The sequence below is a fragment of the Mytilus edulis genome, chromosome 11 (assembly GCF_963676685.1).
Source record: "Mytilus edulis chromosome 11, xbMytEdul2.2, whole genome shotgun sequence".
In the NCBI taxonomy this organism is placed as follows: domain Eukaryota; kingdom Metazoa; phylum Mollusca; class Bivalvia; order Mytilida; family Mytilidae; genus Mytilus; species Mytilus edulis.
In genome coordinates this window covers 45,049,330-45,067,437 of record NC_092354.1, presented here as the reverse complement: position 1 = coordinate 45,067,437, position 18,108 = coordinate 45,049,330, and the positions used below count along the sequence as shown (strand labels likewise).

The window sequence follows — 18,108 nt, the reverse complement described above, 5'->3', positions numbered from 1 at the left end:
TGGTATTGTGGTGTCGTTATCATCAACTGGATACGATGGTGGGTGATCGGGTTTGAAGCTTATAACGTTGTCTGTTTTTTTTTGTGAAAAGATCTAAATTGTCGAAGGCCGATTCAATATCGCATTGAATATCTTGATGATAATTAGCTGGTGTTTTTCCTTGTTTCAGTGGTTTTTTGCTATTGTTGAACATGGTCCTCTACCATTCTGTTGTGTTAATATTTATTGTGTTTTGGTGTTGTGGTATATTAACCCGACAATTGTAATGCCCTTTGGCACAATATGGGGAGGCTCAAGGTAGTAGGCCGGGACAACAATGGCAAAGAAAAACCAAACTAAAATATCAAGAAATTCGCTATTAATTAGTATTTGAAAGATCACAATAATTACAATATAATTTCACAGTACAAATTTAAAGTTAAAATCAATTAAAACAATAATAAAATAATATAAACAATTAAAATTAAATATATTATAATAACAATAGTAATGACTATTTAATTATACCTTTGATATTAAAGTATTAGTTATTTATAAACTTGTTTTATTTTCCAAATTAAATTTAAAAGAAAAATAATTTAAATGAAAATTATTTCAGAACTAAGACACTCAACTAAAATATCAAGAAATTCGCTATTAACATTATAGCGGCTTGATTACTTTATATACTAATTTGTGCGTGTCTTGAGCCTTAAGTTATCTATTATCTTTATCTGTAATTGATAATGCCTACATGTAGTTGACCATTGTCCATAGTTTATGACATAATTTGTTAACCTTTATCAAACAAAATTAAGTAACATTTGTACTCTCAGAAAGTCACTTAGAACAGCGTGACACTTACTTGAAACAAAAGTCTATTTGTTGTTTCTTATGTTCACCAATTAAACATGAAAGTTTGGCTTTAAAGTATATAGTAGTTAAACAATAATTGACTATAAAATATTTTTCACAGAAGATTTTACATGTATTAATTAGTAACTATATGAAATCAAATAAAGTACATTTTTCTATTACAATATAAGTGTTCATTGAAACTAAATAAATGTTTACTGTTTTCTTTGACAATGAATTGGCTGGTTAAGCCAAAAAAAAAAGTGAGAACCACCACCACTTCATCACCGATTCTTCCTAAATATATCAGGACTATTCTAACTGTCTCGTAGTTGTTAAGACGAACCTGTAACTCTGCCGTAGTTTGGCTTTGGGTGGGACGTTTTGGCTGTGAATAATAGAAAGGAAGTTTCTAATATTTTAATATGCTGCAACACCGAAGTCATGTATTACCATTAACAATACATAATAATATATATACAAACATAACAAATATAGATAAAGAATAATTGAAGAAGTTTCCATAATATATATATAAATAAGCGGTTGACCTTATGAGGTTTCATCTTAAATTATGTAAATAAGTTGTTCATTTAAACTGTATAATAGAAAGAGAATTTATGTTCTAGTTTATTTAATTAAATATTGCATAAATTGTTTATCTGATATTGACACAACTTTGCATAAACAATTAAACCAAGTAATTTAATAATTTGAATTAACTTTGCTTTTTAATAAATAATAATATAAAAATACTTTATCTTTATCGAGTACTCAGTTTACTGCTTAAAACTTAAATAAAATAGTTCAACTAACCTGTGAATAATAGAAAGGAAGTTTCTTATATTTTAATATGCCACAACACCGAAGTGCCAAGCGTTGGGCGAAATAGGTTTATATAGTACTTGCTCATCTTGGATTCTTCTTGATACATGCACTGGTAGAACTATCTCGGAATTGGCAGGCAATGCACAATATTTAATACCTCGAGCAAAACCTAAATTAGTTTCAAGTGAGCAAATTTTAGCACATTTATCTGATATTTCCATAGATTTTCTAGATAAATCAATAGCAACATTGTGTGTCTCTAAAAAATCTACACCGATGAGTGAATGTGGTAAAGTGTCAATGACATGAAAATCAAACTCAAAACATTTGTCTTTTATCTTAGTAGTCAAAAATACTTTTCCTAGCACTCTCAATTTTTGTTGTCCTATACCTAAAACTGAATATACGTGTGTTTTCTTTAAATTTGGTTTACTCATGAAAATCTTATTTAAAAATGATTGTGATATGCATGATATGTCTGCACCGGTGTCAACCAAAGCATTTGTTGGTATACTATTTACTAAATCGCGAGTTGTGCTTTTATGTAATATTGTCGTTAAGTTGATTTTAACCGACTTTCCATTGTGCCTATCCTTGGGAAAGAGTAGTATAAAATGGATGGTTGAAGCACTTGACCCCGTGTTTTTCTTTTGTTTGACCATTGTTTACTAAATATGCGAGGAATGCCATCCACATCTTGAGCATGACGCCTATATTTTATATTTGTTTGGTTATTGTTTACAAAATATGTAAAGAATGTTGTTCACGCATCATGTGATATCAATGATCTTTTAATACCAACGTAAAAAGAAAGATAACTCTACAAATTAAAAAGGAAAAGAATGATATAATAAGTCTTGGTTACCTCGGGTGATTTTAGTATAATTTATTGAAAGTAGGGATGTCAGACGAATTAGAAACTAAATTTCGGATAAGGAATCAAATGGTTTTCACTTATGCAAGAGCAATTTTATGCATATGTCGAATGATCAATGCAGAAAGATGTATAGGTTGCCAATATAACGAGCCAAGTCATCTCCACCACGATTGTTTTAACTACCACAGATGATGAAGTATTAATGTTTCATTTTGCAGAGGCTTTTCAAAACATTGATCATAGTGAAATATCCAACTTGTTTACCAAAAATACAGCAAACCTCGACATTCCCTCTGAAAAAGTAAAGGAATTTAGTGAATTGTTCAATTGGAACTGGTGGTTCGAAAACAACCAGAATAAACAGTTGATGGAATGTATGATAAGAGAAGCTGCTGACATTTTAACAAATTATCAATAAAATGAATCAAGAGGAAAATACGCTAACAAATGTATATTATGATACATCAAAACCAGCAGCATATCAAGGTGCAGAAAAAATACAACTAGTGCTAAAACGAGGTGGCAATGATAAAATAGGTGTTCACAAAATACGAAAATGGCTACAAAATCAAGATGATTACAGTTTACAGAAGCCAGTGCGAAGGAGATTTCAGAGAGCTCGGGTTGTTGTTTCTGGTCCAAAAGAACAACTTGATATTGACCTAGCTGACATGCAATCTTTAAGTACAAAGAACGACGGCATCAGATACTTGCTTGTGGCTGTTGATGTATTCACCCGCTTTGCTTGGGTGATGCTATTGAAAGATAAGACAGGAAAAGAAGTAGAGAAAGCTTTATCAATAATTTTAAATGAAGTTTCGCCTAAAACAATTAGAAGTGATGCGGGTACTGAATTTAAGAACAAATGGATTTCAAAGTTATTAAATGATAAGAACATATACCATCATGTTACATTAAATGAGGTGAAAGCAAACTATGTGGAAAGATTGAATAAAACTTTAAAAACCATGATATATAGATATTTAGCAAAACACAAGTCAAACAGATACATCGATTCGTTACAGGATTTAGTGAAGTCATATAATGCCACTCCACATAGGTCACTAGATAACATAGCACCAAAGGATGTTAATGCAGATAACGCAGCTAACCTCTGGGCCTACATGTACTTGAGACCTAAAAAGAAACGTAAAGGAAAGACTTCTAATGTTATCAAGAAAGGAAAGAAAGCCTTTAGAAAAAGTGTATATAAATATAGAAAAGGACAACTAGTTCGTATTTCGAATCAGCGTAGACCTTTTCAACGTGTCTATAATGAACAATGGTCGTATGAGGTATTCAAGATATACGCACGCTTTCAAATGCAGGGGCTTCAAATGTATAAGCTGGCCGACCTACTGGAACAACGGATTCTGGGGAATTTTTATTTTTCGAAAGTGCAACCTGTAAACAAATCAGAAGATGCATTGTGGGAAATTGAAAAAATCATAAAGAAAAGGAAGAGGAACAAACAAGTTCAGTATTTTGTGAAGTGGTTGGGATATTCGGAACGATTCAATTCTTGGGTTGCTGAATCAGATGTTAAAAATCAGTAAAACTATGTCATCCACCAACAGTTTCTTCTTATTCATAGACAGTGACTCGGAGCAAAATAAAACTTATTTCCCAGACAATACTTCAACGAATTTCAAAATTCATCTGTCTGAACCTTTGCAACTCGACAATATTTGGAAAGTGGCATTGACTGAGATACGCATCAAGGAGGATAATAGAACTACGTTTATGGGTAGTTTGTATGTTTTGTGCAATCTGGTAGATTATTCCATTGTTAATGGGGGACAAAAACAACTTATACTTCGTAGATTGCAATGTAATAAAAAAGGAAACTGGACCCACAAATATGAATCACCACATTATCTATCGATACATAAAACGCAAATATTTGACATTGAATTCTTTATATTGGACGACGAATTGAAAACTCCATCATTTTTGAAGAAGACGGTGTCACTAACACTACATTTTCGACAGTATCCATTTTTTCATTAGACAGAATATTTATGACATGGATATCTCTAACTTGTATATCCCAAATGTAACAACATGGATTAAGTATTATCACGACAGCATAAATAAACATACATTTAATGGGAAAAAACGTAACCAGAGAGGAGGATCTTTAGTCAGTGGGGCAAAGACAATCATCACCCCAATAGAAAATAAGAAGAAGAATGAATCATCGCAAATGGATGTAAATGATGTTCCAGTTAAAATAATTTAGCCTGCCCAGGCCGTTGTAGAACAAGTTGTAAATAATTGTATACTTACATATTACAATCAAAAGTGTCCATAAGAAATAAGTTTTAAGGTGGTTTAAATCATCTTGCTCTGATTTTTAATCTTGGGCTTGAGTAGTGATTGTATCTGTTGTTGGTGGCTTAGTTAACGTTTCAGTTGTGGTGATATCCTCATTTCTGTCGGTGTCAGTAATGGTGTTGGTGTCAGTAATGATATGTGTAGTTGACGCCTGTTTTTCAGTTCTTTGTGTTTGGGGAGTGTCAGTAATGGTGTTTGTAGTTAATAGCTGAGTTTCAGTTGTTTTTCTTTCTGCTTGGAGAGTGCTATCCCCATTTCTGCTAGTTTTTGTCGTTGACATGAGAAAATCTATCTGAAAATGAAAAAAAATTATAAAAAAGTTAATTTATAGAATCATGTACATGTGCGAATTTAGCTCAATGAATATAAAATTTAAAAAGTATATGCATGACCGTAAAAGCTTAAAACTGAATTCAGAATTTATTAATACAATTTATATAACTTTTGAGCTGTGGATTACGTAGCTCCCTTGTCTCAAAACACCACATCTGAATATTGAACTTCTTGGAATAGGCTGACATTCTTTGTGTTTGTCAAAGATAATAGATGTTGATAAAAAAAACAGAACTCAAAAAGACAATTGCTGAAAGTGCGAACATTTTTACAAATGCATGTTTCTGTGACGTAATACTCAAGTTTTGCTAAAAGAATGAAAGGTTCCGAGCTTTCGATTTTCAAATATGATTTTATTACTTGTAAACGAATAAAAAATTGTATGTTTCTGTTAAATAACATATTACACTGTTATCATAGTTAAAATAATTAAATTGTAGTAAATATCTTTTACGAATGCTGTTGATTATAGGTTGCGAACAATGCATACTTATTTTTTCCTTACATATTTATATAATTGCGGTGTAGTATCAAATTAATAATATCTTTATTTGTCTGGGTTATGTAAATAATATATTCCACTAAATGGTGTTTTCTCGTGTTTCTATTGAACATCTAACTCTATCATTCCGTTTTTATTTGTTTTATCATCATTATTAAATAAATTAGTTATGTAGGATACATTAATTTTTTTTAGATGACTACGGTGTCCATTAAAGTTAAGTCTAAATATTTTGCCTCATACATGAACTTCTCGAGGATTATATGTATACATCAACAGTGTCCGATTAAAAATAATTTGTGATGTTATGATCGTAAATATGAACCACCCTATAAAAAGATTTCTTATTTGTTCATCATTATTTTAATAAATTAGTTCATGATGATGGCAATTCTCGGGGATCTACAACAATGGTCGAACTTAATTCTAGATGTTATGTCAACACAAACCATTTTATAACATCCCTTTTTATCAATTACTATTTTCATAAATTCGTATTAAATTATACTAAATTTCAGTGGAAATAGACAAGTGGCTACCTCAGAGTTCCTTAGAGCCTAGGGGGCTACGAATCATTATTTTTTCATTTCATGATAAGAATCTTTCATTAATTTGAATTAATAGGATAATAATATAATGTATCAGATAAAACTGTGTATGATATATGCACAAGCTATCCCGAGGGAAACTTCAGATGGAACCAGTTACTGATTACAGAAATGGTTTTATAAATACTGTCATATATTATATATATATATATATATATATATATATATATATACAAGTCTAAATTGAAAACAACGTTCAAACCTGTAATTGCATTGGATAAAAACTGCAATTTTTATACGTGTGCATGCAAAACAAATTTCTTGGTAGAGGGGTCTAAATACACCACAAACAACACATATATATATAGAGAGAGAGAATGAATGTTGATTTAGTATAATGTGTCATAATACTACTATACGCACATCATGACCCTTAACTTTACAAAACCGACACATTGAATTTTGTGCAGGGAATGGTTGTCTATTTAGACAGTACCTACCACATCCTTGACAAGATGAACTCTGTGGACTATGGTACTTTCGTTGCTGGAAAATGGTTTTCGGTCGTTGTTGGTAGTTTTGCCTTTGGTACGGTCCATTTGACTGGTTATTGTTGTGGGCCTGTATGGCTGACTTCTCGGCGACGCTACTGCTAAGTTTGTCCGTTAACATGGCCGACAATCTGTCCTCCATACTGGCTATGTTGGCTACCTGCAAAGTCAGATTTTCAATAGGCTTTGCCGTCGTCATCTGGACCGTTTTCTCCGCAATCGAGGCTGCATCCAAAAACTGTTGATGTGTCTTTGGTACTTGAGGCATTACTATTGCTGCGAGATCTGGCCTCAGTCCTCAAACTAGCATGCTCACCAGGATGGCTTCTGGAACGTTGCTGTCGGAAGTTTGTGCCAGAATTCTATTGATGTAGTCATCGACCGATTCAGACTGATTTTGCTTTAAGTGCTGGAGGCTGTATTTGAGGTTTCGTCTCTGGAATCGCTTCAAAAACGCCTCCTTCAGACGCTGCAGGTTCCTACGAACGCCTTCCTCCAGCGAATAAAACCAGTCTTGCACAGTGCTGGATACATGCATTGGGAACACGCCAACTGTGTCGCTATCCGTGAACCTGAACAAGGTGCAATACTGTATGAAGAGACTCCAAAACTTGATAGGATTTTCGCCTCTTCCCTCGAACCTCTGCAGGGTCACGTTTCCCATATGTTTTGGTCCCCGTGATTCAGGTTGGGACGCCTGTGGTACTTGCGGCTGTAACTGGTTAAGCTGCATTTGCAGTTGAAGCTGCCGTTCCAAGTTTTGAACATGCAACTTTAACTGCTGCTTTTCCGGGTCTTCTTGTGACGGGAGTTGCTGCCGCATCGGCACTTGGTCAGGCGTGGAAATGCTTGGCGGCTGTGCCAACGGCTGCAATAACCTTTCTGTCAATGTACGGGTTTTATCAGTAAGAGACGTGCCTTTGTCAGGTGTAGTCCCCCCTGATGCGTCGTTTTCCAAGATGGCTTTTGCCGCCGATAACGGACTAGGGTTGGTTGGCATCAAGTTAATTGATTCCGGTATCGTTGATTTCACCGGTGTTACTGGGATTTTTGATAAATCTTTTTCAGTTCTCTTGCTCCTAAGAAGATAGTCATTCATTGTATCTCTGTTCTTGTAATAAATAGTTGACATGCTTATTTGTTTTTGTTGAAAATTTTGGGACTTTCGGGCCTCCACCAAAATTATCAAGAAAGATTTTGTATCTTTCCAGATAAATATTGGCAAATGGCTTCGAGTTGGATTCCGTCTTTGGGAACGATTCACAATGTGGGGTACTATATCTTTATTCACACACAAGTCGGCAGTTCAATACAGTAAACATAAACAAATTGGTAAAGTCCAAATTCATTTAATGAAGTCCAAATATAAAGTATCAGTGTTACAACTTAGTTAATTTAAACCAAAACAATGTATATGATTGCGATGGAAAATCCGAACGCAGTTCATGTGCTCTCGTTGGCATATCCATACGGAGTCCCTGAATATAAATTTATCTTTCTTTAAATACAACAACCTACCTATTGTATTTATTGTTAACTCGTTCTCGTCCTGAATATGCATGAAATATTTGCCACTGGACGTTAAGCAACCAACAATCAATCAATCAAACATTTACCACACATTAAGCCATTCCAATTTTATAAAGTGTTTATAGGGGTTGCTTAATAACAAAGAATTACAAACAATTGACAAATAACAAACAAGCTGATTGTAATTAACAATTTAGTAAGCAGTCCATAATCAAGTAGACAGCACTTCTGTATCTACAAAATATTTGTGTAATCTTTTACACTAGTTTGAATATATCATGTACCGATCTCAAAAATTGCTTACCAATGAAAATAAAACAGTTTTTTTCTCTGAAATGTCCATGCAAAACACATTGTACATCATTCTCATCACGTTTCCATCAGTTCAATTTAAAAATACAGAATAAACAAATGCTTTTGTTGAGTAGGCTTTTCAGTCACCTCTTTATGTCCGTTTACCGCTGGAAAACGTTATGCCTTATAATCAAACCAAGCAGCACCTAAGATTAATACCTGCAGATATGCATAGCTGAAATCCTCGAAAAGTGTCTTAATTTCACTTCTCACCGCATCTACAGTGTCATCCGAGGAAAGCATTATTTTCCCAACCGTCTTCCTTTTTGCCACATTTGTAATCATGTTTGACGTAGGTGTCAAGATGTGATGATGTTTTTAAATAACTCGTCCCCTCCTCTTTTATCTGACTTCCATATCAACTGCTCTTGTGCGCTTTGGGTATCTTATCACAGGCTGTTTACAAAAATGTCCATTGAACAAGTGTATTATCATGCAAACTTTTTAAGGCCATCAACAAAAATGTATGCAACTTCACAGTATAGCTGCCATGAGATTTTTTTTTATATCATCTTATAATACGTATGGTAATAACTAGATCATGTAAAGGCCAGGTGAGCTAAAAAGTTTGTCTTCATAAAACCAGAGTGTCAACAGAGACTATAACCATTAGTAATACTTAAAAGAGGGACGAAAGATACCAAAGGGACAGTCAAACTCATAAATCTAAAACAAACTGACAACGCCATGGCTAAAACTGAAAAAGACAAACAGAAAAACAATGTCTACTGCCACAAGTCTGTTGTTTTTTCACACAATTTCCCTTGAAATAATATAATAATGTAACTTACAAATAAACTTCCCATTACCATACTCGCCATACTCGATTGCCGCACAAAGTCATCATCAGAATTGCTTGGATCAGCAGATTTTGGCTTTAAAATAGACAATGTAGCACTAGAATTCTAAAAACAAACATTCGTCAAGCATTCTTAGTATATTAAAAACAATGCATGGTCCCCTACTGATTATTTTGGGTTTTTTTTGTAAGTCCAAGGACCCACAAATCATTAGACCAGAACCGAATTGGAACATGATCTGTAACTGGTCATGATAAAACTATATACGAAATATCAAATCAATTTCTATAATCATCACGAAAAAAGTATGGAAAACTGAATACCGTAAACCTGGAAATTTCGCGGCAGTTTTATTTTCGCTACTTTTGTGGCAACATTGACAGCGCGAAAAAAAAAATGCTGCAAATATTTCAAGAGGAAATAGAAGTCAGTAAAATTTAATATTTTCTGGGACACTAGTATCCAACACTTGTGCATACATAAATCAGAAGAAAAAAGCAGGACCATTATAAGAAGACGACGGATGCATGCGATGTTCTATATAAGATATTCGTTTTCAAAATTATTCATAAAAGTCTGAAGTGAAATTAAATTATAATGGTCTACTGATTAACAACAGAACAACAGATGCTCTTTTTATCAAGTCTTTTCTTACGTATAATTGTGTAACTGTTTTTACAAGCCAGCACGCGTGTATTGGCTCGACGACACTAGTTGCACATTTAAAAACTATACTCACAACATGGATGGTACATGTATACTGAAAGCCGTAAAAGTGGGCGGACGTTAATTATCGAACTCGCATATGCAAATATTATAATTCAATAATGTAATAGAACTTAAAATGTACTTAAGAAAGTTCAATGTAGATAATAATCGTCAGGAAAATATGACACAACATGATTTTGTATTCAACTTTTTTTACTTTATAATATGTAAACAGCTTATTTAAAACGTTCGAAATGTAAATTTAGTTGGTAAATCGCGAAAATACCCTGGTTTGCAGTATTTGTATAATTAATAAATTTTCCAAGTCCAACAACTATACCTCCACCAAAAATCATCACACCAGGACATAATTCGAAATCGATCTGTAACTGGTTATAATAAAACTATATACCTGACGCAAAAACATTTGGATAACGGATCATTGTGTGAATTTTCTAAGACCTTAGTAGGACCATAACTCAACAAAAAGTCATACAACCTGAACAAAATTTGAACTGTACTGGTCATGTGTATTCAACTATATACCAAATATCAAATTAATATCTTCAAGCACGATTTACAAAAGTGTGGAAAACTGATTTTTGGGGACTGATAGACAGACAGACGTACACACAGACAAGAGTTCTAAGCTATAGCCCCCTTCGGCTTCGCCATTAGGGGACTTAAAAATAGAGATAATCATTTAACTTTGCTGAAAGTATAAATCAAACAGGTATTTGAAACTCCCTCCATGTCATGGTATTATGACGGCAACTTGACATTTCAAGAATTATACATTTTTAGCTCTTGATGAAGTTAGAATTATGATAAAATTTAAAAAACAAAAACTTTTTCAAAAAAATGTGGACATATGAATTTGTCCAAAGAACACGAATATCCCCGCTTGATAAAAAGTTTGGTAAACATGATATAGACATTCCACCTTAATGAAAGTTGCACACACACACATTACAAACCCTCATGCTGAAGCTGTATGCACATTTTTTAATCATTCCCATGGACAGTTCTTAAGTTTTAGTTCACAAAAGAATAACACTTAAATTCAATGAAATTATATAAACTAGAGGCTCCTAGGAACCTGAATCGCTCACCTAATTACCTTTACCTACATGTTTCAGGCGCCATAACTCCAACATCCGTTGATCGGTCTTTCTGGAAGCTAAACAATCATTTTGTGCAGAATACCATAAGGGACAATCATGCAAACTTTAAATGAATCCTGCAAAGTAGTTTTAAGAGGAGAATATTTTCCTTCAAGCTTAACGGACAGACGACGGGCGCAATGTGATTGCAAAAGCTCACCCTACCTTTAAGAAGGTGAGCTAAAACAAATCCGGTAAATACAATACACCTCATCAGGCGAAAGCTGCACACCAAATTTCCAACCATTCTCACGGACATGGACAATTCCAAAGATGTTTAACACCACAGTGATCCGCTGCTGTTCTGGTCGACATCTGATTTGAATGAACTGCCTCAATTGCTCTTTGAAGCCTTGGTGACTATTTCTGAGACATTCCTTTAACTTTTCTAGCCATCCTATAACAGATAGAAAAAAATGAATGATTCCTTTGACTATAAACAAAGAAAAACATATTTTTTTCATCTCTACCGTTATTGTAATCATCGAACACTAGCTTAACTTTTGAAAAAATAACATAACTTCAGTCTAGCGAGACAGAAATTAAGATCATATACAAAGACAGGTAAGTACGTGTATACACCATGCAGAAGACTGCAAGATGACATGGTTTATTAAGCATGATCAAAACTAGAGCATGATACAACGCCTATGAATTATTTGTCGTTTTTTCTTGCTGTATATCCTATCAGTTTTTCTGTCATTACTTTGTGAATATAAATCACAGGATATTGAATGCAGGTTAAATATAACCCTGTCCATCGTCTACGTGTATTTTTTAGTCAACACTACCAGAGACATGTAATAATTGTATTATATGTATCTGCCAACATCTACACCTAGGGTTGAGTGTTTAACGGACGTTATATCTAATCTGTAGTCAAGTACCTGGGGTAAAACTCTTGTTTGATTTGTTTTACATTAAATTTTTGTCATTTCGGGGTCTTTAGTAGCTGACTGTACAGTATGCTGTTTGCTCATTGTTGATGGCCATACTATGATATACATTTGCTGACTTCTTTGTCATATTGTCTTCAATACTACATATACTTTTCATAATTAGTAATTATAAAAATGAAATGTAATAAGCCTTGATATTACTGATTCTAAATGCAACACAAACACTGTGCTTTTAAGTGTTTCAAAGTCGAAAATACGTATTGTTAAGAAGTATGATTGGAGTTACGAATGTTAAAGCAATTCAAAGTTCAACATTCAAAGGTATTAATGATGAACTTGCATTTCTAAATACTGCTTTTGATCGATGTTTTTTCTCATTCTACTGATATAAAATCACATTATTTTAGTTCTAAATATACTCCATAATGGTTTACTTTTTAAATTGTTATTTGTATGGAGAGTTGTCTCATTGGCACTCACACCACATCTTCCTATATCTATCCATGTTTTCTTAAATGGCTAGTAGCTTTATCTATTTCAACACTCGATGTTTTGCATCCAATTGAGCATCTTTGCTGAGGTGCAGTCCTTCTTTGTTTGACAATCCCCTCTTGTTTTGGTTTGAGAAGGCAATTGTTTGACAATCCCAAATCTATAATTTTTTGAATAACTTGGGCATCTTCCCTCTTTATGTATGCTTTTTTGTTCGGCCCATCAAACACACAAACTGCATTTGCGACATTTTGGGTTGTTCGACTCTCTGAATAACTGATACCCTGCGCCAATGGCTAGTTGCCTTGGTCCCCAGTGGTGCATCCCAACACACCAAATGTTTTGAATAAAAAGCATCGTCATCCTAAAATGACATGATTGATGTTCGATGGTAACAATATTTACAACAGAGATGAGAAACAAAAACAATACTTGTTTTCTGTTCCACGCTTTTAACTATAATGTTTCATATATCTTATGTCAACAAAATTAAGTTGCATTTAATTTAACATTGTTTACACGCTAGTCTAATCATTTGAAAACCTAATCCCCCATAAACATATAATCAAGAGTTTATTACAGGTTTTAATGTATGTCTTTTTAAACTAGATCATAGTAGTGTGTCTACAAATGGTCTCCAACCTGTTTAATATATACATTTGATAAATAGAACTGCACCTGTACATGCTGTATGTCGACAAACTATAATATTATAAATATGGTTTATAAGGAAAAGATTCACTTCTTTTGTTACTATCCCTGGGAAGGTTGACTATCAACGTAAAATAGGATATAATAAAAGTTGTAATCTGGTAATGCCAATGGATAGTCCGCTTTATTAGTTGACCTTCCCATATCTTTCATTGATAGAAACAAGTGCCTGTGAAAAGTGGTAGAAACATGATGCCTTCGACATGAACAATATAGTTAGAAGATGTATTTTTAACGTCAATATCGTAAAAGTGCTTACAAAACAATGATATTTAGACCCACGCAACACGTAAAGCAGCAGCTCAAGTCTGTTTGAGATGGGGGAAAAGTCCCCAGTAAAAACCGGCTTCTCATCTCCACCTGATCTTGCTGCATTCTCCGTTGGACTACTGTAAGTACCAGCTTCTCCTGCTTCACTAAATTGTGTCAATTCAATTAACTCTATGTTTTCGAGTTGCTAAATGCTTCAAATAATTACTCTGCTTTTCGGAGAAAAACTCACAAGAAACACGGTTATGCATTATGTTAGATGCCATCTTTCCATGTGCTAGTGCTTGCATTCAAGAGCTTGAAACAAGCTGTTATACTGGGCTTTATTTTAAACGTTTACAGAGCCTGTGTTTATAAGGGTCGTTAGAGGTAGTTTGTACACGAGCGAAGGTGAATTGAGAGTAATTTGACGATAAAAGAGAAATAAGCAAACGAATTGTTCTTGTTTTTAATTAATTTATACACACACGCAGTTACAGGTGAAATAAAATCCTTTATCACCCTCGTTTACCTTTCGTCTGCAACTGCTTCGCGTGACATACAATGTATGCATAGCCTCATACATGTACATGGTAATTGAAACAAGAAAAAATAAACAAATATAACTGTATGCTTGGGCTTTTAGAGAAATGTACAAGTCCTAGATTATCGTACAAAGTCGATCTTATGAAAATAAAATCTCATTTTATTAATGATTTTTTATTTAGAAAATGTCAATTCATTTTTCCTGGAACGAAAATAAGGGGAGTGGAACAAATTGTCGATTTCCCTTGCACAAAGAGGGGAAGGAAATTTGACATTCCGTCTAAAAAACAAACCATGCATAATATTCCATTCCATACCGTTTTAAGGTAACATCAAATACTATTATCAAAAATGTGGTCAAATTAACAGTGAAATGTAGAAAAATATCATCACACCGATGACAGGGTTGCTGTTACATTCTACACAAATATCTTTCAAATGGTCGATTTAAGGTAACAGATGAATGAATTATCCAAAAAGTAGTAAATTTTAATATAAAAAAGTTGCCATTTTATGATAAAAGTGTACTAGTTCAAAGTATATTTGTATTACAATTGTCAATAATTGTAAGTAAAATTTCCTGATCAAATGACCGATTAAAGGAAACATCAAATACAATTATCAAATTTACTGTGAAATGTAGAAAAATATTAAAATATCGATGGCAGGTTTGTTGTTCCATTCCATACAAATATCTTAAGAATATGGTCGATTCAAGGTACCATCTAAATGAATTATCGAATACGTGGTATAATTAAATGAAAATGTTGAAATTTCATATAATAGTGTCTTTGGTTCAAAGTTTACTTCTCATGAAATTGTCAATACATATTAAATACATTTCTTGATCGAATGACCGATTTAAGGTAACATCAAATAATATCAAAAATGTGGTCAAATTAACAGTGAAATGTAGAAAAAATATCAACAGACAGATGACAGTTTTGCTGTTACATTCTACACAACTATCTTTAGAGTATGGTCGATTTAAGGTAACAGATGAATGAATTATCCAAAAAGTAGTAAATTTAAATATATAAAAAAGTTGCCATTTTATGATAAAAGTGTACTAGTTCAAAGTATATTTGTATTACAATTGTCAATAATTATAAGTAAAATTTCCTGATCAAATGACCGATTAAAGGAAACATCAAATACAATTATCAAATTTACGGTGAAATGTTGAAATTTCATATAATAGTGTTTTTGGTTCAAAGTTTACTTCTCATAAAATTGTCAATACATATTAAATAAATTTCTTGATCGAATGACCGATTTAAAGAAACATCAAATAATATTATCAAAAATGTGGTCAAATTAACTGTGAAATGTAGAAAAAATATCAACACATCGATGACAGGGTTGTTACAATATACACAAATATCTTTATTATATTATGGTCGATTTAAGGTAACAGATGAATGAATTATCCAAAAAGTAGTACATTTTAATATAAAAAAGTTGCCATTTTATGATAAAAGTGTACTAGTTCAAAGTATATTTGTTTTACAATTGTCAATAATTATAAGTAAAATTTCCTGATCAAATGACCGATTAAAGGAAACATCAAATACAATTGTCAAATTTACGGTGAAATGTAGAAAAATATTAAAATATCGATGGCAGGTTTGTTGTTCTATTCCATACAAATATCTTAAGAATATGGTCGATTCAAGGTACCATCTAAATGAATTATCGAATACGTGGTATAATAACTGAAAATGTTGAAATTTCATATAATAGTGTTTTTGGTTCAAAGTTTACTTCTCATACAATTGTCAATACATATTAAATAAATTTCTTGATCGAATGACCGATTTAAAGTAACATCAAATAATATCAAAAATGTGGTCAAATTAACAGTGAAATGTAGAAAAAATATCAACAGACCGATGACAGTTTTGTTGTAACATTCTACACAAATATCTTTAGAATATGGTCGATTTAAGGTAACAGATGAATCAATTATCCAAAAAGTAGTAAATTTTAATATAAAAAAGTTGCCATTTTATGATAAAAGTGTACTAGTTCAAAGTATATTTGTATTACAATTGTCAATAATTATAAGTAAAATTGCTTGATCAAATGACCGATTTAAGGTAACTTCAAATACAATTATCAAAAATATGGTCAAATTTACAGTGAAATGTAGAAAAATATCAACAGACCGATGACAGTTTTGCTGTTACATTCTACGCAAATATCTTTAGAATATGGTAGATTGAAGGTAACAGATGAATGAATTATCCAAAAAGTAGTAAATTTTAATATAAAAAATGTTGCCATTTTATGATAAAAGTGTACTAGTTCAAAGTATATTTGTATTACAATTGTCAATAATTATAAGTAAAATTTCCTGATCAAATGACCGATTAAAGGAAACATCAAATACAATTGTCAAATTTACGGTGAAATGTAGAAAAATATTAAAATATCGATGGCAGGTTTGTTGTTCTATTCCATACAAATATCTTAAGAATATGGTCGATTCAAGGTACCATCTAAATGAATTATCGAATACGTGGTATAATTAACTGAAAATGTTGAAATTTCATAAAATAGTGTCTTTGGTTCAAAGTTTACTTCTCATAAAATTGTCAATACATATTAAATAAATTTCTTGATCGAATGACCGATTTAAGGTAACATCAAATAATATTATCAAAAATGTGGTCAAATTAACAGTGAAATGTAGAAAAAAATATCAACAGACCGATGAAAGTTTTGCTGTAACATTCTACACAAATATCTTTAGAATATGGTCGATTTAAGGGAACAGATGAATGAATTATCCAAAAAGTAGTAAATTTTAATATAAAAAAGTTGCCATTTTATGATAAAAGTGTACTAGTTCAAAGTATATTTGTATTGCAATTGTCAATAATTATAAGTAAAATTGCTTGATCAAATGACCGATTTAAGGTAACTTCAAATACAATTATCAAAAATATGGTCAAATTTACAGTGAAATGTAGAAAAATATTAAAATATCGATGGCAGGTTTGTTGTTCCATTCCATACAAATATCTTAAGAATATGGTTGATTCAAGGTACCATCTAAATGAATTATCGAATACGTGGTATAATTAACTGAAAATGTTGAAATTTCATATAATAGTGTCTTTGGTTCAAAGTTTACTTCTCATGAACTTGTCAATACATATTAAATAAATTTCTTGATCGAATGTCCGATTTAAGGTAACATCAAATAATATTATCAAAAATGTGGACAAATTAACAGTGAAATGTAGAAAAAATATCAACAGACCGATGACAGTTTTGCTGTTACATTCTACACAACTATCTTTAGAATGTGGTCGATTTAAGGTAACAGATGAATGAATTATCCAAAAAGTAGTAAATTTTAATATAAAAAAGTTGCCATTTTATGACAAAAGTGTACTAGTTCAAAGTATATTTGTATTACAATTGTCAATAATTATAAGTAAAATTTCTTGATCAAATGACCGATTTAAGGTAACTTCAAATACAATTATCAAAAGTATGGTCAAATTTACAGTGAAATGTAGAAAAATATTAAAATATCGATGGCAGGTTTGGTGTTCAATTCCATACAATTATCCTAAGAATATGGTCGATTCAAGGTACCATATAAATGAAGTATCATTTACGTGGTACAATTTACTAAGAATGTTGAAATTTCATATAATAGTGTCTTTGGTTCAAAGTTTACTTATAAAATTGTCAATACATATTAAATAAATTTCTTGATCGAATGACCGATTTAAGGTAACATCAAATACAATTATCAAAAATGTGGTCAAATTAACAGTGAATTGTAGAAAAATATCAACAGACCGATGGCAGGTTTTGTGTTGCATTCCA

At 32.2% G+C, this 18,108-nt stretch overlaps 1 protein-coding gene across 1 annotated transcript; it reads left to right on the top strand.

Moving 5' to 3' along the window:
* Positions 1-2,958: 2,958 nt before the first annotated feature.
* LOC139494298 (uncharacterized) lies at positions 2,959-4,095 on the top strand. The gene has a single exon (XM_071282465.1). It carries the CDS (start codon positions 2,959-2,961, stop codon positions 4,093-4,095), a length of 1,137 nt encoding a protein of 378 aa, XP_071138566.1.
* Positions 4,096-18,108: the final 14,013 nt, after the last annotated feature.